Raw genomic sequence first — 26,218 nt, forward strand, 5'->3', positions numbered from 1 at the left:
CAAAATGACTCAGAAATGAACCAAAATGGCTCCTAATTTATTCAAAAAAAACTGCAAAACAGTCTTAGAAGATTGGTTTGTCCAGAATGACTGAAAACTTCACCAAAGTTACAAAAATGTGTCTTAATTTAGTGCAAATCTAAACAAATTGTCAACAAACCTTTCCAAAATAAAAGACTAAATGATTGGAAATGGTCTAAAAAGGCTTTTAATTTCTTCAGAACACCACAGACCTGTGAAATATGAACGGAGAAATTCTTTCTATAGAATTAGCAGCAAAAAAGTAAAATAGTTATATTTTTACTGATTTAAATACATTTTTGAAAATTACATTAAAAATTGATTAAAAAGAAATAAATGATAAATGAACATTTTAACAGCTGATATTTTTTAATATTTAATTAAACTTTCATTTATTACTCATTTATTTTAAATGTATTTAGTTTTCATAAAAGGAATTACAATTTGTGAAACATGTTTTACAGATTTATCCTGTTTTCTTGAAGTAAATATTTTTGTGTGAAATCTATAATTTAGTAAAAGAATTTCCCTCTTTTATCAGTAAAAAACATTTTTTTAATCTTTAATATTCCTAATTTTTCTTTATAAATAGTGGCAAGCATTTTTTTTCACTAATTTATAAACTTAATTTAAACACTAATTTCTCCGTTAAGCACAGAAACCAACAAAAAAACAGAAAAAAAAAGTTTGAACATAGAAAAGAACAAATTAACAAAAGTGTTTTTGTAAAAATACAGACTTTTGATGTGGACATTATTTGCATTTTCTCATTGTTTTTATTTATTTATTTATTTATTTGCATAATATTTAATAATAAATCGAATACTAAAATAAAATTAAAATACAATTTTTCAAATATCCATTGTTGTAAAGAAGGAATTTGTAATAATGTTTGATGATAGAAAAGAAGACGTTACCAGAAGTATTTTGTAAAAATATAGATTTTTGATGTGGACATTATTATTATTTTTATTTCTGTGCTTTCCCTCCGTATTCTCTGCAGCAGCAGCTGGTTAAACCTTGTGTTTTGTGTCCAGTCTCCCCCGTACAGCTTCGGCGGCGGCTACGACGGCGTGAAGATGGACCTGAGCGCCGAGGACCTGACCACCGGTCGCCACGGCAGCCAGGTCGCCCCCGACGATGACGACGACGATCACGACGACCACGACGACAACGACAAGATCAACGACACCGAGGGAGTCGACCCCGAGAGATTAAAGGCCTTCAACGTGAGCGCGATCAATAACGATAGAGAAAAACCTGTCAGAGTTATTGATCAGTAGGAGGGAGAGAAAACGGGAAGAGTGACCAGACATGTCCAAAATACCGAAAACTTACCTTAGATGTCTTAAAATGACCAAAACTACTCAGAAATGTAACAAAACGACTCAGAAATTCACAAAAATTACTCAAAAACTGACCAAAATTACAAAAAAGTGACAACTTAAAAATGGATGAAAAAGACTCAAAAATGAATTATAGTTACTCAAAAATTCACCAAAATTACTCAAAAATTGACCAAAATGACTAAAAAATGACCACAATTGCTTAAAAATTGACCAAAATGACTAAAAAATGACCACAATTACTTGAAAATGGACCAAAATGAGTCAGAAATTGTCAAAATTGACACAAAAGAGTCCGTTTTTGTTGCCTAATGTTTACATCATGTTGTGTTTTGCAGAAATCTGAATCTGCACAGCGGATATAAAACTTCTGACCTCTGCAGACAGTTTTTTGTAACAGTTGTGTTGTTGTTTTGTCACGGCAGATGTTTGTGCGTCTATTTGTGGACGAGAACTTGGACCGGATGGTTCCGATCTCCAAGCAGCCCAAGGAGAAGATCCAGGCCATCATCGAGTCCTGCAGCAGACAGTTCCCCGAGTTCCAGGAACGAGCTCGCAAACGCATCCGCACCTACCTCAAATCCTGCCGACGCATGAAGAAGAACGGCATGGAGGTACGATAGCACTTCTGATTTCAGACCTAAGTAAAAGTTAATTCAGAGCCTCCAGACCTGCTGGAGGCTCTGAAACACAGAATATTAGGGTGGAAAGGGAAGGTGAAATAAGAACACAACTAAATAATGCCAAAAAGACACTGAAAGAGGCAAAATTGGCACAAAAAGAAGCAAAAATTACACTAGAAGATGCAAAAATTACACAAAAAAGGTGTAAAAATGTCACAAATAGATGCAAAATTACTCTAAACGATGTAAAAAAGTACTAAGAAGTGTAAAATGACACTAAAAGTTGCAAAAATTACACAAAAAAGATGCAAAAAATTATACTAAAAGGTACAAAAATTACACAGAAATATGCAAAAATGTCATGAAAAGATACAAAAATGTTGAAGTTTAGAGCGTCAAGATCTGCTGGTGGTTTTGAAATAAAGTCTATCTGTTTAAAAAGAAAAAAAACTTTTATCAGAGCCAGAAACTGTTAAACAGAAAAAATGCTCAGATTTCCAACATTCTGGGAGTCCTTGAATGAAACACGAGTGATGTTCGGGTCCGTCAGGAAAATTAGCCGCGTCTGAGCTTTAAAATGTGACATTTAATGAAAGTAACTTTCATGTCTCATTCAATAATTGGCCAAAAACAAACAGTTTACACCAAATCCAGTAAAAAACAAAAAACATAAAAAAAAATCTGATTTCTTCAGCACAGATGAGAATCCACGAGAAACATAATTACACAATTTTTATGGTATGTAGCATGATTATGTTAATTATCAGTTTATTCCGACTAAAAGGTGCAAAAATGGCATTAAAAACATGAATAATGTCACAAAAAGATGCAAAAATGACACTAAAATCTGTGAAAATGACATAAAAGATTCAAGAATCACAATAGAAAGTGCAAAAATAACACTAAAAAGTGCAAAAAACAAGACTAAGATGCAAAAATGACACTAAAAGATGCCAAAATTACACTAAAAGATACACAAAAATATGTAAAAACTGCAGACTGAAATTCTGCACAATTCATCCTTGAATAACATGTTATATTTATATATATGTAAAATATGCGGTACATTTTTGAATATTTTTTCCAGATCTTAATTATAATGTGATGTTCAGCCTCTGTAAAGAGTTATTTTTTAAAGAATAATTAGAGAGTTTAGCCAGAGTTGTGATGTTCTATAAAAAGACGACGTGATCTTTGGCGTTACGACGTTCTGATGGAGCTGTGAATAGACTGTAACCATGGAAGCGACACGTAGAACAGCGTTTTATCATCTATATAAGAATACCTGCAGATCCTCTGTCTGTTACTTCACCTGATGAACATTGTTAACGTGTTTTCCAGCTGCGAGTGAGGCAGCTCGTTAGCACTAATGAAAGAGGAATCAAAGTTTCTTTTCTTCTGGGGATGAAGTCCAGTCCATCTTGGCCAAGATGGCGCTGTGCGAGCAGCAGCTGGTTACGGGAGCTCTCAACCCTTTTTTCTTACTTTTCGTTTTTTCTATTGTAAATAGGCACTTTTTCCTATTTTTCCTTAAAGTGGGTGAAGCTTTGTGCAATCGTGCATATAGGAAACCCACTTTTATCACACTTTTATTCGGAGTTGTGCTGTTTTTTGCACTTTTTGGACTTGCTTCAGGTGAGCCCTCTGGACACAGCGGCGGCCGCTCTGAGGAACAAAGACACTACACACTGAGACCCTTCTCGGCCTCCGCAGCTCATCCTTTCTCTACACGGAGAGGCCCCATGTCCCCGCGGAGATACGGAGGAAAAGAAGAGGCTGCAGAGGAGGACGGCGAAAGCGCAGGACTTACTTTCCCTCTATCATCATGGGGAACGTCCTCTCCATCACCAACAAGGTAGAGGAGCTGGCCACGCTGACGCGGCTGAAGGAGCATCGTGAGTGTAGCCTCATGTGTTTCACGGAGACGTGGCTGAATGGACATACACCGGACTCTGTGGTTTCCCTGAACGGATTTACACTCGCGCGCGCAGACCGGAACGCGGTGGGAAGCGGCAAAAAGTCTGGGGGAGGACTGGCTGTGTACGTGAATGAGCGGTGGTGTAACCCAGCAAACGTGCACGTGAAGGAACAGCTGTGCACGCGGGACTTGGAGATGCTTACGGTGGCGCTGCGGCCGTATTATCTACCGAGGGAGTTCTCGCACGTGATTGTGTTTTGCGTATACATCCCACCATCAGCTCATGCAGGGACAGCGTGTGAAAGACTCCACAGCGCCGTAAGCGAAGCCCAGAGCCGCCATCCCCGGGCGCTCGTCCTGATCAGTGGAGACTTCAACCACGCCTCCCTCTCTGCCTTTCTCCCAACTTTCACACAGTATGTCACGTGTCACACGCGGGGCGACAAGACACTGGACTTACTGTATGTGAATGTGAAAGGCGCCTACACCGCTGCCCCCCTCCCCCCACTGGGCCGCTCTGACCACAACCTGGTTCATCTGCTCCCCCACTACACACCCAAGGTGAGAAGAGGACCTGTGCAGAAGAGAACTGTGAAGGCATGGACAGATGAGGCCAGTGAGAGACTCAGAGACTGTTTCCAGACCACAGACTGGAGCGTGCTCTACAGTCCTCATGGAGACGACATCGATGGCCTCACGCATTGCATCACAGATTACATCAACTTCTGCGTGGACAGCACTGTGCCAACTCGGACGGTACGGTGCTTCTCCAACAACCACCCCTGGGTCACCCCTGAGCTCAAAGCCCTCCTGAACCAGAAGAAACGGGCTTTCATCTCAGGGGACAGAGAGGAGCAGAAGAGAGTGCAGCGTGAGCTCCAGTGGCGGATCAGAAGGGCCAAGAAGGACTATGGGAAGAGGCTGGAGGAGAAGCTGGTTCAGAACAACGCGCGGGACGTGTGGAGAGGACTTAAGAACATTTCTGGACATGGACAGAGTGCCAGAGGGACAGCTGATGGAGACCAGCGCAGGGCGGACGAGCTGAACTGTTACTTTAACAGATTTGACTCTCCCCCCACCCCCTCTGCCCCCTTTCCTGCTCCCCCCTCTTCACACATCCCCAGCCCAGCAGACCCTCCCCTTCCTGCGACACCTTCACCGGCCCCCAATTCACCCTCATGGACGACTCCCACCCCCTGCAGCCCACCTCACTCCCCCCCTCACTCCCCCCTCTCCTTCACACCGGACCAGGTGAGGAGAGAGCTGAGGTGACTGAAGCAGAGGAAATCTGCTGGACCAGACGGCATCAGTCCCAGGCTGCTGAGGACCTGCGCGGACCAGCTCTGTGAGGTCCTCTGCCACCTCTACAACCTGAGCCTCAGCCTGGAGCGGGTCCCCGTCCTGTGGAAAACCTCCTGTGTGGTCCCAGTCCCTAAAACAGCTCACGCCAAGGAACTGGCCCACTACAGACCTGTCGCCCTCACCTCCCACCTCATGAAGACCATGGAGAGGCTCCTCCTCCACTACCTCCGCTCAGTGGTGAGCTCCGACCTGGACCCGCTGCAGTTTGCCTACAGGCCCAACATGGGGGTAGAAGACGCCGTCATCTACCTGCTGCAGCGAGCGCTCACTCACCTGGAGAATGCTGGCAGCGCTGTGAGAGTCATGTTCTTTGACTTCTCCAGCGCCTTCAACACCATCAGGCCGGCGCTGCTGCGGGGGAAGCTGGAGGACGCGGGAGTTGATGAACATCTCGCTGCCTGGACCACTGACTACCTCACTGACCGTCCACAGTACGTGCGGCTGCGCGGCTGTGAGTCAGAGGTGGTAGTCTGCAGCACGGGGGCGCCCCAGGGCACCGTCCTCTCACCCTTCCTCTTCACCATCTACACCTCGGACTTCACCTACAACACGGACAGCTGCCATCTCCAGAAGTTCTCCGATGACTCCGCCATTGTGGGCCGTGTGTCTGAGGGGAACGAGCTGGAGTATCGGTCGGTCATCATGGACTTTGTGGACTGGTGTGAGCGCAACCACCTGTGCCTCAACACCAGTAAGACAAAGGAGATGGTGGTCGACTTCAGGAGAAGGACACTCCCACATCCACCAGTGAACATCCAGGGCCAGGACATTGAAACAGTGGACAGTTTCAAGTACCTGGGTGTTCACCTCAACAATAAACTGGACTGGTCCCACAACACCGATGCTCTGTACAAGAAGGGCCAGAGTCGCCTCCACCTTCTGAGGAGGCTGAGGTCCTTCGGAGTGTGCAGACCTCTACTAAGGACTTTCTACGACACTGTGGTAGCCTCTGCTTTCCTCTACGCTGTCGTCTGCTGGGCCCCGGACAGCACAGAGCGGGACATGAAGAGACTGAACAAGCTGACCAAGAGGGCCAGCTCTGTCCTGGGCTGCCCACTGGACTCTGTGATGGATGTGGGTGAGAGGAGGATGTTGACCAAGCTCTCATCCATCATGGACAACAGCTCCCACCCACTGCACCGGACTGTAGTGGAGCTGAGCAGCTCCTTTAACAGGAGACTCAGACACCCTCAGTGCAAGAAGGAGCGCTACCGCAGGTCCTTCATCCCCACTGCCATCAGACTGTATAACACTTCTGTGTAGTTGTTATTATGTGCAATATTTATTGTCTTGTTCTTGCACTTTCGTGACTTTTGCACTCCTGTTTTTTGTTTTGTTTTTGTTTCTAAGAGCCCTGTAATGTTAAATTTCTCCTTTGTGAGATTAATAAAGTCTATCTATCTATCCTCCATATTCAGTTATAATAATAATTAAAGCTGCAAGCAGCGTTGGACGGGTCCTCGCATCGTTGCTGATCGGCGACCCCAAGCATCTCCACCAGGCAATGCTGTGACTGAGAGTGTATTTAGGCCCATGAATGTAACGAGGGCTGGATTCTGAGCACTCAGGTCAAATTTCAGGCAGATTGGAGCATGTACAGGCTATTTATGCAGCACTTTCTGTCCATCCACCAGGTGGCGCTATCTGTGTGACTGTAAATTGGTCTATGAAACTCATCAGGACTGGACTGTGATCAAACATGTAAAGTTTGAGGCAGATTGCAGCATGTACAGGGGATTTACACAAGACGTCCTGCTTCATGGCGTAACATTAAAGTTCAGTTGACCGCCATGGCCACGCCCTTTGATCTTTGTGAACAATTTTCACAAGTATTCAACCTGAAGGCATGTTGTATGTATTGTCCCAATTTCAGGTGTTTTGGAGTTATTGCCTGTGAGAAATCAATTGTTGAATATGACCAAAAACACCAAAAATCTGACATTTAATTCAAAATGGCCGACTTCCTGTTGGGTTTAGAGAATGACTCCAAGGGACTTTTTTGTTTGCACTGAGGTGCTACATATGCATGCCAAATTTCATAGTCATAGGTGAAAGTCTGTGTGGAGGCTATTTTTTAAATGCTGTAGGGGGCGCTATGGTAGATGCTGTAAATGTATTTTGGCCAATAAATGTGATCAGGACAGGACTGTGTTTAATCATGTGAGGTCTGAGGTAGATTGGAGCATGCAGAGGATAGTTAGGTAGCACTTGATGTTTCATGGCGAACCATCAAAATTGTGGAGGTCGCCATGTCCACACCCTTTGACTCTGGAAGAATCTGTTAATAACTTTTGATCATGACATCGTGTTGTATACCCTGGTAAAATTTGAGGTCTCTAGGAGTTAAACCCTAGGAGGAGTTCGCTCTCAAAAATGAAAAATAAAAAATGGAGAAAAATTTTCCACTTATTTCAGAATGGTGGACTTCCTGTTGGGTTTAGGGGATGACTCCCAGAGGCTTTTTTGTACGTTCTGATGTGCTCTATATGCCTCCCAAATTTTGTGGATGTAAGTGAAACGTGCTGCAGGGGCTGTTTATTAAACACACTGCAGGGGGCGCTATAGCACATGCCCTGCAGAGATGCATACAGTGTTATTCCGAGAGATGACTGTGAAGTGTGTGGTAATTTTGGTCAGCTGTTGAGCATTCTAAGCCTGTCAAAAAGTACTTTGTTTGTCACAAAAACAATGCGTTGCCACGGCAACAGCATTTTATCAAATGTCAAAATCTTCACACTTAGGCATTGTCAGGGAATGACGACTGAGCTGACCAATTTCCAGAATGAAATGAAAAAGTTTGGAGTAATGGTGCCTGCAAATGTAATGACTAAACTTCTTGTTACCAATAGGTGGTGCTACGACTTTTTCTAAATTTTTGAGTGTGGATGTCCTTAGACTGGACCTGGTGTCCAGCACATGAAGTTTGGGGCAGATAGAATCAGGATTTGCTGAGATATAAGCATTTTAGTCATCATGGCGAGACATGAAAATTCGCCGCACCTCCACAGACACACCTTTTGATGACACATCACCATTTTAACTGTGAATCATCATCAACATGTTAAGGTTTATTTCACCACATTTGAGGTGAATCTGAGCAAGAGGCAAAGAATAATACATCAAAGTGTAAAAAAATGACATTTCCTGTTGCCAGCAGGTGGCGCTCTGACTGTGAACATATTTCATCATATGGATGTGATCAGGGCAGGAATCTGATCATACATGTAAAGTTTCAGGCAGATTGGAGCATGTTCAGGGCATTTACACAGCATTTGAAATTTCATGGTGAAGGATCAAAATTCCAGAGGCCACCACGGACACGCCCTTTGACTTTGGAAAAAGATTTTAATAACTTTGGATCATTAAGGCCTCCTGTATGTACTGGTGGAATTTGAGGTGAATTGGCCTTTCCCCCTAGGAGGAGTTCCCTCTAGAAAAAAGTGAAAAATGGGAAAAATCTGACATTCAACGCAAAATAGCTTACTTCCTGTTGGGTTTGGAATGTGGCTGTCACTGACTTTTTTTGTTCAGCCTGATGTGCTGCATATGTGTACCAAATTTGGTAGCTGTAGGTGAAACATGCTGCCCGTGGGAAAGTGTAGGGGGCGCTATGGAGCCATTTTGTCACACACTTCCACAATTCCTTTAGAATATAAAATTTTTCACCAGTTCTGGTGTGTGTACAAATTTTCATGAGTTTTTGAGCATGTTTAGGCCCTCAATAATAATAAGAAAAAAAAAACGTAGGGTTTCAATAGGGTCCTTCGGCACCGTTGGTGCCTTGGACAGTCGGTGCCCTTGCACCGCCTGTCCTTTGCACCCTCGGTGCTCGGACCATAATAAAGAGAGTCTGTCAGGTCCAACAGGCAGCTTCTTCTCTGAATGAAAACATGAGTCAGTCTCTGAAATGTCTCTGCTGCCCCCCAGTGGTGGTTCACGATGCTGCGCCATCAGATAATACACAACCGGCCTTAGAAATGACTTCTTCTGCACTGGTTGGTTGATTTAAAACAATAGGGGGGAACAAAAGGGTTCACCAACAAAAAATAAGATTAACGTTAGAGATGTACCTGAAAAGGTTTAAAGTGAAAATCCCACAATATATTATATGGGTTTATGCAGCTGAATTGAATGAAAACTCAGGCCACAGTGAGAAAAATTAATCCACTGTAAGGACAAATGAGCTGACAGGAGGACAAATTAGCCCATAGTGAGGTAAAATGTGACCAAAGATGCAAAAATGATACTGAAAGATGCAAAAAGACACAAAAAAGTTGCAAAAATGACACAATGATGTCGCTAAAAGATGCAAAAACGACATTAAAAAGTACAAAAATTACATTTAAAGGATTTAAATAATACGAAAAGATGCAAAATGACAAGAGATGCAAAAATTGTTCTTAAAAATGCAAAAACTACACAGAAAATGCAAAAATGAGAATAAAAAGTTCAAAATGACACTAATAGATGCAAAAATTACACTAATAGGTGCAAAGTGATGCAAGAGATGCAAACATGACCCTGAATGATGCATGAATTACACTAAAAGCAAAAACTGCACACTGAGATTTTGTACAATTCATCCTTGAAAAATATGTTATTTTTCATATATGTGCATTAAACAGTTCGTCTTTGGATATTTTTCTTATTCTTAATTAAAACTGTCTAAATATTAGCCAGTAGGAGCTTTATTTGGGAGAAGCAGGATTTTAAATTCTATCATGGATTTAACAGGGAGGTCTGTTTTATTCAGTAAACGACTACAGACCATCTCTGTCCTTCACTGTAAACCCACATTAACCTCATAACCACATGTATTTGAGCTGAAATACTAATAATCCTCCATCCTGTCGTCCTCAGACTCGTCCAACTCCACCTCACCTCACCTCGGCCATGGCTGAGAACATCCTGGCTGCTGCCTGTGAGAGCGAATCTCGCAACGCTGCCAAGAGGATGCGCCTTGAAACCTACCACGTAAGTCTGACTGAGTTCTAGAAACCTACGACGTAAGTCTGAATTCTAGATACCTACCACGTAAGTCTGAGTTCTAGAAACCTACCACATAAGTCTGAGTTCTAGATACCTACCACATAAGTCTGAGTTCTAGATACCTACCACGTAAGTCTGAGTTCTAGATACCTACCACGTAAGTCTGAGTTCTAGATACCTACCACGTAAGTCTGAGTTCTAGAAACCTACCACGTAAGTTAGAGTTCTAGAAACCTACCACATAAGTTTGAGTTCTCGAAACCTACCACGTAAGTCTGAGGTCTAGATACCTACCACATAAGTCTGAGTTCTCGAAACCTACCACGTAAGTTAGAGTTCTAGATACCTACCACGTAAGTCTGATTTCTAGAAACCTACCACGTAAGTTACAGTTCTAGAAACCTACCACGTAAGTCTGAGTTCTCGATACCTACCACGTAAGTCTGATTTCTAGAAACCTACCACGTAAGTTAGAGTTCTAGATACCTACCACGTAAGTCTGAGTTCTAGATACCTACCACATAAGTCTGAGTTCTAGATACCTACCACGTAAGTCTGAGTTCTAGATACCTACCACATAAGTCTGATTTCTAGAAACCTACCACGTAAGTTAGAGTTCTAGAAACCTATCACATAAGTTAGAGTTCTAGAAACCTACCACGTAAGTTAGAGTTCTAAAAACCTACCACGTAAGTTTGAGTTCGAGAAACCTACCACATAAGTCTGAGTTCTAAAAACCTACCATGTAAGTCTGAGTTCTAAAATCCTACCATGTAAGTCTGAGTTCTCGAAACCTACCATGTAAGTCTGAGTTCCAGATAACTACCACATAAGTCTGATTGAGTTCTAGAAACCTATCACATAAGTTAGAGTTCTAGAAACCTACCACGTAAGTTAGAGTTCTAGATACCTACCACGTAAGTCTGATTTCTAGAAACCTACCACGTAAGTTACAGTTCTAGAAACCTACCACGTAAGTCTGAGTTCTCGATACCTACCACGTAAGTCTGATTTCTAGAAACCTACCACGTAAGTTAGAGTTCTTGATACCTACCACGTAAGTCTGAGTTCTAGATACCTACCACATAAGTCTGAGTTCTAGATACCTACCACGTAAGTCTGAGTTCTAGATACCTACCACATAAGTCTGATTTCTAGAAACCTACCACGTAAGTTAGAGTTCTAGAAACCTATCACATAAGTTAGAGTTCTAGAAACCTACCACGTAAGTTAGAGTTCTAAAAACCTACCACGTAAGTTTGAGTTCGAGAAACCTACCACATAAGTCTGAGTTCTAAAAACCTACCATGTAAGTCTGAGTTCTAAAATCCTACCATGTAAGTCTGAGTTCTAGAAACCTACCATGTAAGTCTGAGTTCCAGATAACTACCACATAAGTCTGATTGAGTTCTAGAAACCTACCACGTAAGTCTGAGTTCTAGATACCTACCACATAAATCTGAGTTCTAGATACCTACCATGTAAGTCTGATTGAGTTCTAGAAACCTATCACGTAAGTCTGAGTTCTAGATACCTACCACGTAAATCTGAGTTCTAGTTACCTACCATGTAAGTCTGATTGAGTTCTAGATACCTACCACGTAAGTCTGAGTTCTAGATACCTACCACGTAAGTCTGAGTTCTAGATACCTACCACATAAGTCTGATTTCTAGAAACCTACCCCATAAATCTGAGTTCTAGATACCTACCACGTAAGTCTGATTGAGTTCTAGAAACCTACCACGTAAGTGTGAATGTGGAGCTTCCCTCTGCTTCATATGCGGCTGATTAACTTACGAAAAATTAGCTTACAGCCAGAAAAAATTTTACTTTGGTACTCTACTGATACCATTTACCCTATGAGTGTATTTACTTAGTTACCCTATGAGTACATGTACTTAGTTACCCTGTGAGTGTATTTACTTAGTTACCCTGTGAGTACCTTTACTTAGTTACCCTAAGAGCACATTTACTTAGTTACTCTCCTACTTCCTGTCTCCAGGATGAGCAGATCTCTCTGGACAAACCGTCCGGCGGCAGCGGCGGCAGTCTGAGAGAGCCGGCGTCTCTTGCTCACTCCGCCTACTCGCTGGCCGCCTCCGCCTTCTCCTCCCAGGACACCCAGCTCTACATCAATGGGGCCGGCCTTAGCTACGGTTACCGCGGATACCCGGGCCTGGGCGCTGCCATGCAACACCCTGTTTCCCTGACGACCAGCGCCGCCGCCCAGAGCAACGGTGAGGATGGAGGATGACTCATTCACTCATTCAGTCTGAGGATTAATGAATGAAAGAATGAAAATGATGTTTTATAGCTGGTAGAAGGAAGACAGGCTGTGTTTATCAGAAAATCTATTTCTGAAACTGCTTCAAGAAAAAGCAACACATCTGATTACAGGATTGAGAGTGTGAAGCTTCATGAAACTGAAATAATGTTCAGATACCTGGTAAAGGCTAATACTGCTATTTTAAGTCCTATGATTAATTTAGAAAACATTTAGAATCAGTAGTCATAATTATTCTGGATTATTTAATGGTGGTTTTGTCGTTTTCCTGCCGTGTTTCTGTTTGTGCTGGTCAGGTTAGTTTGATAGTCTGACAACTAGCCAGTTAGCTTAACAGTTAGCCTGGTTAGTCAGTCTGACAGTTAACCTGATAGTTAGCTTGAAAACCAGACAGTTACTCTGCTAGTTAGCCTGATACTTAGCTTATCAAGTTATATGACAGTTAGTCTGAAAGTTAGATCGACAGTTAGTCCGGCAGTTAGCTTGTCAGTCTGACAATTAGCCAAAGAGTTAGCCAACAGTTAGCGTAAGAGTTAGTTTGACAGTTAGCCTTATAGTTGATAAGGTTAAACTTTATTGATCCCACAGTGGGGAAAGTTCACTATTACAGCAGCTTCAGAGAAAAAGTATAAAAGTATAAAGTCAGTACAAAGAAAACTAGAAAAGCACTCGGAGAGCGCAGACCAGGCCATCTGTCTGTCTGTCTGTCTGTTTGTCTGTTAATAGAATAACTCAAAAAGTCATGGACGGATTTTCACCAAATTTTTACAGAATTTCCGGAAGAGCAAAAGCAACAATCGATTAGATTTTGGAGGTGATCCAGATCACCATCTGGCGGCCATCTCTCAATTGTACAGAGTCCTTCAAAAAAATCCTGGATCCAGACGGTGATCCGGATCACCTCCAAAATCTAATCGATTGTTACTTTTGCTCTTCCGGACATTCTGTAAAAAATTTGGTGAAAATCCGTCCATGACTTTTTGAGTTATGCTGTTAACAGACAAACAGACAAACAAACTCCGATGATTACATAACCTCCTGGCAGAGGTAATAAATTGAAAAAAGAAAGACACAGTGCAAAAATTGCGGATAACATTATATACAGATGATTTTTTTTTAGTACCATGTAGAAGACTGTATACAGGAGGATGAGGTATCGGTTATTGCACTGATGAAGTATCAGTTATTGCACATAAGTAGGTGGATGTGTGTGTAAATTGTGGTAGGAAAAAGTTCAGCAGTAAACAGCATGCAGTGAAGTTTATAATGCGGCATTATATAGTCTGACAGATGCTGAAATAAACGACCTGTGGAAGCATTCCTTCTTACACCTAGGGTGCACTAGTCTGGTGCTGTAAGGCTAATTGTTAGCCTTATAGTGAGCCTAATAGTTAGCCTGATAGTTAGCCTTATAGTTAATCTGACTGTTAGCCTTATAGTTAATCTAACTGTTAGCCTTATAGTTAGCCTGATAGTTAGCCTTATAGTTAATCTGATTGTTAGCCTTATAGTTAATCTAACTGCTAGACTTATAGTTTGCCTGATAGTTAGTCTGATAGTTAGCCTTATAGTTATTCTGACAGTTAGCCTGATAGTTAGCTTAACAGTTCATCTGACGAATAGCCTGATATCAAGTATCAAGCATACTAACCTATCAAGTCAATATGACAGTCAATCTGACAGTCAGCCTGATAGTTAGCTTAACAGTTTATCTGACGATTAGCCTGATACTTAACTAGCTAGCTAGTTAATATGACAGTTATTCTAAAAGTAAGCATGACACTTACCCTGCTCATTAATCTTGACAGTCAATCTCACAGTTTGTCTGATATTTAGCTTTTAACTTCTAACAATTAGCCTGAAAGTTAGCTCGACAGTTAGTCCAACAATTAGCCTGAAAGCTGGACAGTTATCCTAAAAGTTAGCTTTATAGTTAGCCTGACTGTCAGCATGACAATTACTCTGACAGTTAGCTTGCCAGTCTGACAATTAGCCAGAGTCAGCCAACAGTTCGCCTGATAGTTACTCTGATAGTTAGCCTGATACATAATCTGTTAGCTTTATAGTTAGTTTGACAGTTAGCCTGATAGCCTGTCATTAACCAGGTTATTTTCCCAGTGTAAGTTGCCAGAGTAAGTGGAAGGATCAATAAATTTTATCTTATACTCTCTTATCTTAATGGAATCAAAATAACTTGACAATAAGACAGACTCTCAGAAATATTTTTCTGAACCATCAGTGTCCTCATTGGGTATCAGTCTTCTCCTGTCTAACATGAGGATGATAAAATTCACCATTCAGTCTAATGTAATGAATTTCTGCTGGTCCATTAACTGCTCATGAAACTGTTCCGATAGGTATTATTTTTGTTATTTTGTTTTGCTGAGTTCAGCTAAATGAAGCTTGAGGCTTTCTGCTTTGGTTACCTGGAAATACAGCAGGTTTTATAATAGAGACGATGATAATACAATATTTATAATGTACTTTATGAGATGTTTTTATGATATTTCATCAGTCCTGATCTTTTCTCTCTCCACTCTCCGTCCCTCCACCCGTCGTCCTTCGGCCTCTTCCACTTTCCCTTCAGGCCCCACAGACCTCAGCATGAAATCTCTCTCCGCCGCCAACATCGTCAATGCCTCTGCCACCGCCAACAGCCTGGGTGGGCGGGGTAGTGGCGGCGCCGGAGGGGGCGGGGCCTCCACCCAGCTCAGCCAACCGGAGATCACAGCCGTGCGTCAGTTGATCGCCGGCTACCGGGAGTCGGCCGCCTTCCTGCTTCGCTCGGCGGACGAGCTGGAGAACCTCATCCTGCAGCAGAACTGATTTTGGCGGGAAAACACACACACCAAACACGCACATAAACACACACACACGCACACACACACTTCCTGTTCTGTTTATTTCGTCCGCTGTCTCCTCACCTCCTCTCGTTTTTTGCTCCATAATCTGCCTTCTCTTTGGGAGAACTGTGGCCGCTTTTATTTTGAAGGAACAGTGGCGAATCTCCAAAACAATCCAGAGGAAATCTAAAAAAGTTAGAGTATTAATAATAATTAGAAGGAAAAAAGGAGGAATCTTCTGTGGAATCACCTCACAATCAGCGCCGGTGATGAAGACGAGGAGCGAAGATGATGCTGGGAAGAATTTCAAAATAAAATGAAAAAAAGACGTTTGACGCTTGGGGAGTTTTGCGCATCATCCTAATGAAATTAAAAATATGAAATCCCGCTGACTCCCTGAATAATCGCTACTGCTTGCTTTTGATTTTTTGTTTTGTTTTTGGGAGTCTAATTTTTTGTTTATCTTTTTTCCCAAGTGACTGAAAGAAAGAAAAAAGACTTATCTTGAAAAATAGCACTATAACAGGAGTCCGAAAAGGGGCCAAAAGTAACGGGGAAAATAACTAAAATTTGTTTTAAAAAGAAAAAAACGACAAAAAAAAAGTTTTCTTGTGCTCGCTTGTATATAAGCTCACTGTGTCCCTATAGCACTTTTCCCTTACCCCCGACCTCACCCCATCCTCACCCGTCCTACCCAGGGAGCTAACTTCTGCTACTTATGCATCCGAGACCACCAGGAAATACCTCAGATCCGACCTGCCAACCCCGTTTTTTGTTGTTTTTTTTTCTGTTTCCTCTCACACACAAACACAAAAACACCTGAAGCCAGTTTACTTTCCAACCGTCCGATGTCTTCAAAGTTTCTACATTTTTCGTCGGAGAGAATCAAAAAAGAAAAAAAAAACTTTACCTAAACCACTTTGGAGAACTTTTTTGCGGGTTTGTCGGCGCGCTGCTGTACATAACGGAGGGGAGCTGAGCGGACTTTTCTTGAACTAAACTTTCTCGTAGGCGAAGTTTTACCTCCCGCTTCTACTTTTTACAGCCAACGAAACCTCAGCATCTTTAACACCTCCTTCCTTCCTCCCTTCTTCTTCTTCTTCTTCTAGTTCTTCTTCTTCTCCATTGGACCTACTCTCCACCTCTTCTTCATGGACCTAAAAACCTCCTGTCCGGGTTTCAGAGGACGACGAGGAGTTTTTTCTCTGTCTTACTGTGTTTGTCTGTTAAACTCTAAAATGGCCATTATTGTTATTATCGTTATTATTATTATTATTACTATGATTCTAATGATGAACTCTCATGTTGCTGCTGCTATTCAAACAAACCGGACCTTCTGCCATAGACCTGAAACCTCAACTAGCCGACCGAAAGACCGACCAAAAGACCTCCGTCTAAATCATGTTTTAGCAAAATCGACCTTTATCTCCATCATGCTGGTTGGTTGGTTCCTTCGTTTTCGATTCATAGGGCTCGATTCATGTTGTGTTTTTGTGACTTTCTAACTGTGAATTTTTTCTTTTGTTTTTTCTTCGTTTTTTTTGCGATTCTTCTTCCTCTGGAGGGCCGACACACTTTAAACTTCTTCGGGAGGCCGAATCAGTCCAGCGCAGGATCTCTAGAAATGGTTTTGAAAAGGAGATGAACGTGTTGCAGATTGAATCCTGTCAGGTTTTAGCTTTCAGCCGTCGCTGAAGGTAGTTTTCTGTTTTCATGCGAGTTCTGTGCACATTTTTGAGGAAAATTTGCTTATTTTGCTTTTTTTTTAAAGTTCAATAAAAGATCCTCACAGCTGTCTGTTAAATTTGAAGCTCAAGCTAGCGGCCACTTAGCCGCTAGCTTAACCTAGCTTAACCTAGCTTAGGATAACTAGCAAAAGCAGCTACCGCACCTATCAATGCGTTATATATTGTCTTATTAAGCCATAAACAAAGTAGATAAAACGTGTGGGTTGGTGCACTTTAACCCTCTGAACTCCAAGCAGCAGTTTCTTGGTGCTTTTTGTTCATTTTTCTTCATTGTTGATTCAGTTTTTGCTACATTTTTACCATAAAGAAAGAGAAAGAACTTAGAAATGTCTTTTGTGCTGTAGAAAAAGTTAGAATGCCATTAATTATAAAACAGAAAAGGCAAAATTTTCGTTTATATGATAGTTTATTTCACAAAAATTGGAAAAAAATTGGAATCAAGCTAAATGGTGACCACTTAATATAGACATTTTATTCGTTATATTCTGACAACCTCTACAAGCTGGGCTTTCCACCTTATTCTAGATGTTTCTCCATACTGAATGTATCTCCAACAACTTACTCCTCTGTTCACTGTTTCTGAGCCATGCTGCATTTATTTTGTTCATCCAGGAGCTTTGATTTTCCTTTCAGGCTAGCATTGTAGAAAATCATTTGAAATGTGACCAAAATAATGTAAAACCAGTTCAGAATTACTCAAAAATAATTTCAAATGGCCTGAAAACTGTCCAAAATTACCTAAAACTTGCTTGAAATTACTCTGAATGCATTTGAAATGACAGTTTTTGAGTCACTACAGACAATTTGAGTCATTTTCAACAAGTTTTAATCCAGTTTTGAGTGTCTGCTGATCACCCGTAGAAAGATGTTTCACCATGCTAAATGTATCTTCAAAAACTTGCTCCTCTGCTTACTGTGTCTGAGCCACGACACATTTATTTTATTCATCCAGTAGCTTTGAATCTCTGTGGAAACACTGCCTGCAGTTCAACCTGAAAAGTCTTAGTTTTTTGGGGGGGGTCACGTGACTTTTGATCGCAGGTGAGTCACTGATGATGTCACAGTTGCATCAAGGAGCGCAGAATTTTTTGTTTTTTTGCAGAATCCGGTTTGCGCATACGGATAATTTTTGTTGAATTTTTGAACAAAACACGTAAAATAACGTGATTTTAATTATTTATCAGGCTTAAATTAGCTTAAGTTTTGGATGATTAGTTCATGGAGCGTTGGAAAGTTGAAAATCTGCTGATTGAATTTTGATGAATTTTGTTGATGTTATTTAAAGTAAACATGCCTTTCCAACCCGTCGGCGGGTTCTGGGGTCCAGAGGGTTAAACAAAGCCATGCTAGCTGTTTCCAGCATTCACGCTAAGCTAAGCTAACAGTTGAGAAAGCGAATAAGAGTTGGAACATCAGTAACACCTTAGCTTTCATTCAACACCACTTATGGTTCAAAACAAGCCCAGATTTCCTGGTTTTGGATTTGCTAACTGCTGGCGTTTGTTAAATTTAGCATCGAAGGGCATTCTGAATGTCTCGTCACATCTCGGCCCGTTCAGAAGATGTTGGGAAATCAGCGAAAAAGAACAACTGGAGTTCCTCCCGAGGCTTTGCTCTGTGTTCTGTGGTTCAGTCCGACTGTCCTGTCACTGTAATTTGCTCCCTTTTTGCACACTGAGCGAAGCCACAGTTGTCTGTGATGTGAAGATGTGAAAGGGTTCGGGGGGTCTTCTGAGGGTCTATATGCATGTTTCTCCAGCAGGGACCCCTCAAACCCTTAGACTTGCACTGCTGGAGGGAGACGTGTGGCGGGTTTTTGTTTTTTGCAATGCAGCTGATAATCATAGCATTCGCTGGTCTTTAGGGACGAACGAGGAACAGATTCATACCTCGAACCCACAAACACGAAACCTCCATCCAGAGTTCCGCAGATTGGTGTCAGAAGCTCCGCATCTGGTTGAAATGTTGAAAAGTTGTACAGGATGTGTTTTTCTGTTTGTTCGGGAAGCTCTGCTTAAAGTGTTCTGATCGCTGGATGACAAACATGAGAAAAATATGCAAAAAAAAACGACCCAACTGGAAGAGAAGGACGGACGACGGTGTCTCAGGAGCGTTTTGGTGCAACTTCAAACCAATGCAACAAACAGATTATTCACCTAAAAGTTCAAATTTGATCCATCAGCCATTTGAAATAAGAGGAAACTCGTAAAACCCACTGAGATGCAATCAAATATTAATTTAATTTTAGTGTCTTCATTCAATTAAACATTCAAAGGGGGTTTTGAGAGTTCATATAGTTTGCTCTTAACAGAATATTTAGTCTTTTCTGTTGTTGAAGACACCAGCGACTCGTCCCCCTCTCTCCTGTTCGATCCTCACTGTGCTCTCAGACACTGCCAACAGTTCGGCTGCCTGGTTTTTGCTTCGAATTAGTCCAGACCCGCTCAGTCGATCTCAGAGTTTTTGATTGATCCGGTGACTCGGGTACCTGAATCGCACACAGATGATTGGAAACCAGCCTCCTGATCACGGCAAAAACACTCAGCATCAATGTGGAAGTTGGAAAATCAAACAATATTTGCAAATTTGCATGAAAATACAACTTAAACTTGAACTCAGAAAATTCCAAGACTGAGTGTAAAAGTAAAAAAAAAAAAAAAACACATTTCAGTTGAATTTTCTAGTCAGATCTGTCAACAAGTTGACTTTGCACAGCGACGCTCTGCTCCCAGTGCTCCTGCAACACTTCAAACACTTCCTGGAAGTCCTTTAATGGTAATATGTTGTACACTATCACCGCCAAAGCTCCTAAACTGTATCAAAACAGCGACTCATGAACTTGAATTTCATTTTCGGGAAAAGGGAAGAAGCTGCAGGGAGTTAAATCCAGCATGACGTTTGGGTTGTTGTGGCCAAAATGTCAGCCATAAGCAAAAAAACTACATTCTCAGTTACGTATTAAGGTCCACAGTTGGACTTCTTTGAGTTACATCCCATGACGGACAACCTAAATTTTGTTTTCTGTTGTTTTCTTGCAGTTTATACTCACTAATTTCATGGTTCTGGTTGAAATATGAGCCCTCTGCTACATGTTTAAAGCCTGATAGTTCAAGTTGCTGCGTCGGATGTTCTACCTCACGAACCTCAGAACGCTACAGTAGAACTTAGTCCGATTCTGGGGATGAACTCTTGGTGCACAGCCACCTGAATGTTCATGAAAACAAAAAGAATTCTTCTCAGAATGCAGATCTTTAGCTGTCAAACATGCTGTTTCTACTCCTGATGGTAGTTACAAACCCACATCCGGTCACCAGTGATGATCCTCCACATGAAGGATGCATCATCTACGGTGAAATCACAAATGCACACCTACTGGTACTCACAAAATCACGCCTAATGCTGATTTGTGGAAGTTCTAACTCCAACATATTGCAACACAAACATTATGCTGATGCTGAGATCAGTTTCTGTCGGTTTTCAGAAGGTGACGAAATCCTGATTTGCTCGTGAAACTGGTGTGAAGGTCCCCCAGATCACAGACGGATCCAGTGGTTTTTAGTTTCATTTCATTTCAGGGAGAACGCGAGTGAACCAGGCTGACTTTACCTCCTTCAACTGATTCTCAAAATGCTGCTGCTGTCCTGAAAACCTCCAAAGTGTGTTTCTGAGAAATGAAGGAAAAGCTGTTTTGTTTTTTTAAATCACACCACATTATGGGTATAAAATGGGTCAATGAGCTCCTGCTGTCAGGATTTATTATCTGCAGGGGAAGGGTGATGCCACATTGGACTTTTATGCAACAGCAACATTTCGTACAATTTAACCTCAACAGTCTTAGCTAGACGTTTTATTTTTGGGGGCAAAATGAAGTTTGGAACCTAAAAGAAAGTGAAAGCTGTTGAACTGAGTTAAAGTTGTGTCCTGAGCATGAAAAAGCTCTGCAAACTCTCCTGCTACTTTAAAATGGATCTTACTTACCACAAGTAAAACTACAAAAGCTTCACTTGTAGTCGGCAAACGCTGAATCGGTGACTTCTAGAAGTCATAAAATGTGTTATGAATACATTTTATGACTTTTAGAAGTCATAACTTCTTGACTTATGACTTCTAGGAGTCTTCTAGACTTAAGACACTAGAAGTCATAAGTCTAGTTTTATGTCTTCTTGATGACTTCTGGAAGTCATAATGCATGTTTGTAACACATTTTATGACTTCCAGGACTCATAAGTCTAGAAGACTTTCAGGAGTCATAAGTCTACAACTTCTTGAAGTCAAAAAAGAAGTCATAAAATGTGTTCAGAAAACACTATTATGACTTCTCCTAGTCACAAGTCTAGAAGACTTCTCGAAAATATAAAAAGTCGTCAAGTGTGTTTATAACATGTTTTACTACTTCTAGAAGTCATGAAAGAAGTAAAAAAAAAAACACGTTTTTACTAAACGTTTTATGACTCCTCGACTTCTTAAGTCTAGAAGACATCTAGAAGTCATAAAAGAAGTCACGAAACATATTTGTAACACATTTTCATGACACATTTTATGACTTCTAGGAGTTACAAGTCTTGAAGGCTTCTAGAAGTCATAAAAGAAGTCATAAAACATGTTGGCAACAGATTTTATGAGTTCATTTAGAACTTCTAGAAGCCATAAAGCATGTTATGAACACGTTTTATGACTTCTAGGAGTCGAAAAAGAAGTTTTGACTCTTAGAAGTCATTTGAGAAGTCCTAAAGGATGTATCCATAACACATTTTTGCAACACGTTTTATGACTACTGGGAGTCATAAGTCTAGAAGGCTTCCAGAAGTCATCAAGTGTCATGAAAGAAGTCATAAAACATGTTTTCTGACTTCTAGGAGTCACAAAAGAAGAGGTCATAAAAGAAAGTATAAAATATATAACACATTTTCGTGATGAGTTTAATGATTTCTCGGAGTCGTAAGTCTCGAAGGCTTTTAGAAGTCATAAAACATGTTCGTAACAGGTTTTCTGAGTTCTAGAAGTCATAGAATGTGTTCCGAACACGCAGGTTCCTTCGTGTCTTCTGTCAGAAAAGACGGTTTTCTACCAGGTCAGTTTATTTCAATACCACATTTTAAGATAAAAAACACCAACAACTGTAGAGAAAATGACAAAAAAATTAAATAAAGCAAATGACAATCTTCAGAAGGTGTAATTTGCTCACTGTTTGATTTCTCCGATCGGGAGAAGAATCCGAGCGTTTCAGCCATAATCAAACCTCCTCCTCCGTTTCTGTCGACACATTTCTATCTGATTTCTATTTTTTAGATTCACATGACGACTGCGATCAATGTTCTTCTGGTTATGATTTTATAGATATATTTTGTAGTGTGAGTAAAGTGATCTTTTTTGGAGAAGATATTTTGTACAATATTCCGACAGCTTCACTCTGTGTTGCCTCTTACTGTACATTCCAAACATGGATGTCAACCAACACTGGACCTGACCGGCATCACCAAACACCATCAGCAGGGTTCGATCCTATCAGGTGGTCCAGTCAGGAGTTCTAATCAAACCAGATGTTTGTCTGAAGATGGGGGAATCTGAAGCTCCACTTTACCCTTTAAGGTTTCGAAGCAGACACTGGTTTTTAAAGGTTTTGTTTATGCTTTGGCGTGGTTCTGGAAAGGTTTTAAATCTGCTTCCTGACCTCTAACACTGCAGACAAAGAGCAGACTCTCTGGTGTTTGGACAACAGAGCAGCCCTAACCTTTACGAAAGACACCTGCAGTGAATTCCTGCAGCTCCAGCAGACGTGAAACCTTAAAGAATCGGCCTCATTTTTACTCCGAATGATCCGTAGATCTTTGACCAAAACAAGGTTTCTTTGTTGGAGATTTAAAGGCTCCATAAAGTTATGTGTATACACAACTAAACTGCTTCTCAGTTATGTTTTAAGGATGAGACAACGTTATTTTAAGACTTAAATTTAGTTTTCTGTGGCAGTTTTCATTGGTTTTCTAGTTCAGTTTTGGAAAAATCTCAATTCAGCTGCAAATATGACACTTTACTATTTGTTTAAAGCCTCTCCTCAATTTTCTGGGTTACTAATGTGACAAATCTATCTAATATATGTTTGTTTGGCTGAAAAGCAGCAATCGCAAAGCTAAAAAAAAAAAAAACAGAAAAGATGCACCAGTTAGAAACAAACCAATGCAATAGTGCAGCAAATATAAAACAAAATGTAAAACATAATGGACAATGTAGTTTAGTTGCATAGAAATGTAATTTTTTGAAACTGGGTGAAGAAAAAGCGAAATAAAATACCGAGGTGTGCAGTGCAGAAACTTTATTTTCACTTAACATTTATTTACATTTGAATCAGAATTTTCACATTTTCTGGAATATAATTTTGCACAAAAACCATCTCAGGCTGTTAAAAATTAGTTTAGTTCAAACATTTATTTTCTAATAAGGAGTTACATGGGAAAACTGATTCCAGTGTAATCTGACACCGCAACTGGTTAGCTTAGCTTAGCAAGACTTAAAATGCTAGCTAAATCCTCCAAGCAACACCACTACAGCTTATTGATTAACTTAGAATCATCCCTTGAGTCATTACAAATATTTTTTTGGGCATTTGCAACAATTTCCAAGTATTTTTGTGTCTTATTGAACAATTTGCATCATTTTGGACAGATTTTGAGAAATATTTGGGTTATATTTTTACATTTTTGAAAACTTAAATGTAAATTGACCAATTTTTGGTCAAAAAGACTTTTGAGTTCTTTTAAAAACTGCAACCAGATCAGTTTTTACGTCCATCCAGGCGTCACTGAATCTGTTTTTTGCTTACATTTGATGTTTCAATCTGTCCGAAGTTCTTCAAAACATGACCACAATGACAACGACCTGTCTAAAGAAGTGAAAATCTGTTCTACCTTAGTTAAAAATGGACTAAAAAATAGTTTAAAAGCCAAGAATTACATAACAACATAAATCTCTACTGGAATTTGACACTGCAGCTGGTTAGCTTAGCATAAAGACTGAAAACGCTAACTTAATACATTGCACAGTACCGCTAAAGCTAATTATGGTTTTATGAATAAAATGGGTTTTTTTTTTACCCTAAACCACACAAACAAGACAAATGTGTTTATTAGCGACCTTTAGCACACCAGGTTAGTTTCATTAATCAATTGGTTGTCAGCTAATACATTAATCTGCAACTGTTTTGGTAACTGAAGACTGAATTTTAAGAAAAAAAGTGTAAATTCTGTGATTGCAGCGACTTGAATGTGAATACTTTCTGGTTTCTTGACAGTAAACTGTATATCTTTAGACCAAACAAGACGTTTTTCACCATTTTCTGACATATTATTGTCCAAACAACTATTTAGTTGACAATAAAAGTAAACATAAGCTGTAATGCTAAGCTAAGCTAATCGCACGGAGCTGTTACTGTTCAAATGAGCTGACATCAGATGATGATCTTCAGAATTAAATGTCAGAGCTTTTTCTCAGTTTCAGCTAAAACAAAGAGTCACAAAATGGCGTCCATTTCTTCTTCGGTGGTGCTTCAGATCCCTCCGTTTCCTGACTCTTGGCGGCGTTTGTTTTTTTCCTCGTTCTGTCCTCACCTGACTTCGTACCTGGACTCTTGATTGTCTGATTTCTCTGCCGGGCCTTCGTACCTTCAGTAAAACCAATGTGAAACCTGTATTTTCCTCATGATTTGACTCAGTGGAAGTGTGATGTTTACATGTACAGATTTTTGCGATTCTTTCAGGTTTTATTTTTTCTGTTCCTCTCATCTTATTTCTCCCCTCCATCCCTGTTTCTTTTATTTTTCTATTTTTCAGTTGACCTGACTCCTTCCTTTTACACTCTGAAGGGAAATGGGACTAAATAAATACGATTACCGCCGTTTTTACACACTTATCGCAGGACGGGGACGTGCTAAAGGTTTTGTTCGTCTTCGAAACATACGTCACGTTTGGTCGATGAATGCTAACAATGCTAGCAGCTGCTAGCAGATCAATTTTGTGCAGAACTTGAGGCCGAACCATCCTGTCCGAACAGCGACCGTCCAGGACGGTTGGGAGTCGAGTTGTGTGCTATTTCGGCCTCTGGGGGGCGCCACTGCCATCCGCCTCGGCCGACCACAACCCGGTGGAGATGATTCCTCAGCGAATGATAAGCCATGATGGACCCGCGAGTCTCTATTAGTATATTTAGCAAAAGTTAAAACTGCAGAAGACAAAACTCAACCTCAGGAAACAAAAAAAAAGAAGGACGTCACTTTTGTAAAAACACTGAAGGCCCATTTCCCTCTTTCTCTTTGATACCATATAAGTTATATCAGAAATTCTTTTTATATTTATTGTGTTTCTTATTATTCTTCTATATACCAGTGGATCCTTTTTTTCCAGTAACCTGTGGCTGAATATTTTGATTCTTTAGAAAAGTGTTAATAATATATGTGAAGCAATGATCGAGGATTTAAAAAAAAACAAAAAACAGAAGTATCTAGGGTTATTTTTTTCCGTTTGTTGGCGTTTGTTCGGCCCAACAATGAGAACATATCACTCTGGTCCATGACAAAGAAACCAATGATTGAAAAACTGAGCTTTCTTTTGTGTGATGTCACTGCTAAAGGCTGAAATGTTTCTGGACTGAAAAAAAAAACTATTGTGACTTTTTAGTTTAATTTCTTTTTTTGTTTTTATTTTGTTTGTTTTCATTTGTTTGTTTCCTTCCGAGCTGTACGTCACAAAGCTAAATATACTAATAAAACGGTGTGCTATCTATCAAAGAGCTGATTACGTCTGTTCATCCTCACAACAACTCTGAGGTCTCATTTTATTATCCATCAGAGTTCTACCTTCTTATCTCCAGAGATCCAGGTCCTTGAAGTCCACAGAGGAGAACGTCCCCTGGAGAAAGTTCTAGGTTAGCAGGAAAAACACATTTTTAGGAGGAAGAACACGTCTGAGTTCTGATTTTAAAACAAGACTTCAGATCAGTTTTACATCCGTCCAGGTGTCTCAGTCTAAAGAATAAATCTGTTGTTTTTAAATTTGCTGTTTCAGTTTGTCCAAAATGTCACCACAATGACAATG

The 26,218-nt window shown here is 40.6% G+C and overlaps 1 protein-coding gene across 3 annotated transcripts in view; it reads left to right on the plus strand.

The window, feature by feature from the left end:
• The window catches only part of LOC110950450 (nucleolar protein 4-like), a 200,969-nt gene extending 175,058 nt beyond the window's left edge, over positions 1-25,911 (plus strand). For 2 of the 3 annotated variants that reach the window (XM_051949498.1, XM_022193018.2), the window contains 5 exons: positions 1,059-1,250; positions 1,793-1,981; positions 10,131-10,244; positions 12,263-12,497; positions 15,132-25,911. In XM_051949498.1, the coding sequence (XP_051805458.1) occupies positions 1,059-1,250; positions 1,793-1,981; positions 10,131-10,244; positions 12,263-12,497; positions 15,132-15,370 (969 nt within the window). In that variant the 3' untranslated portion in view covers positions 15,371-25,911. The remainder of the gene's footprint in view (positions 1-1,058; positions 1,251-1,792; positions 1,982-10,130; positions 10,245-12,262; positions 12,498-15,131) is intronic. The other variant, XM_051949499.1, reaches the window with a different exon arrangement.
• The last annotated feature ends 307 nt before the right edge of the window (positions 25,912-26,218 follow it).

This window comes from Acanthochromis polyacanthus, chromosome 6 (assembly GCF_021347895.1).
Source record: "Acanthochromis polyacanthus isolate Apoly-LR-REF ecotype Palm Island chromosome 6, KAUST_Apoly_ChrSc, whole genome shotgun sequence".
Lineage (NCBI taxonomy): Eukaryota > Metazoa > Chordata > Actinopteri > Pomacentridae > Acanthochromis > Acanthochromis polyacanthus.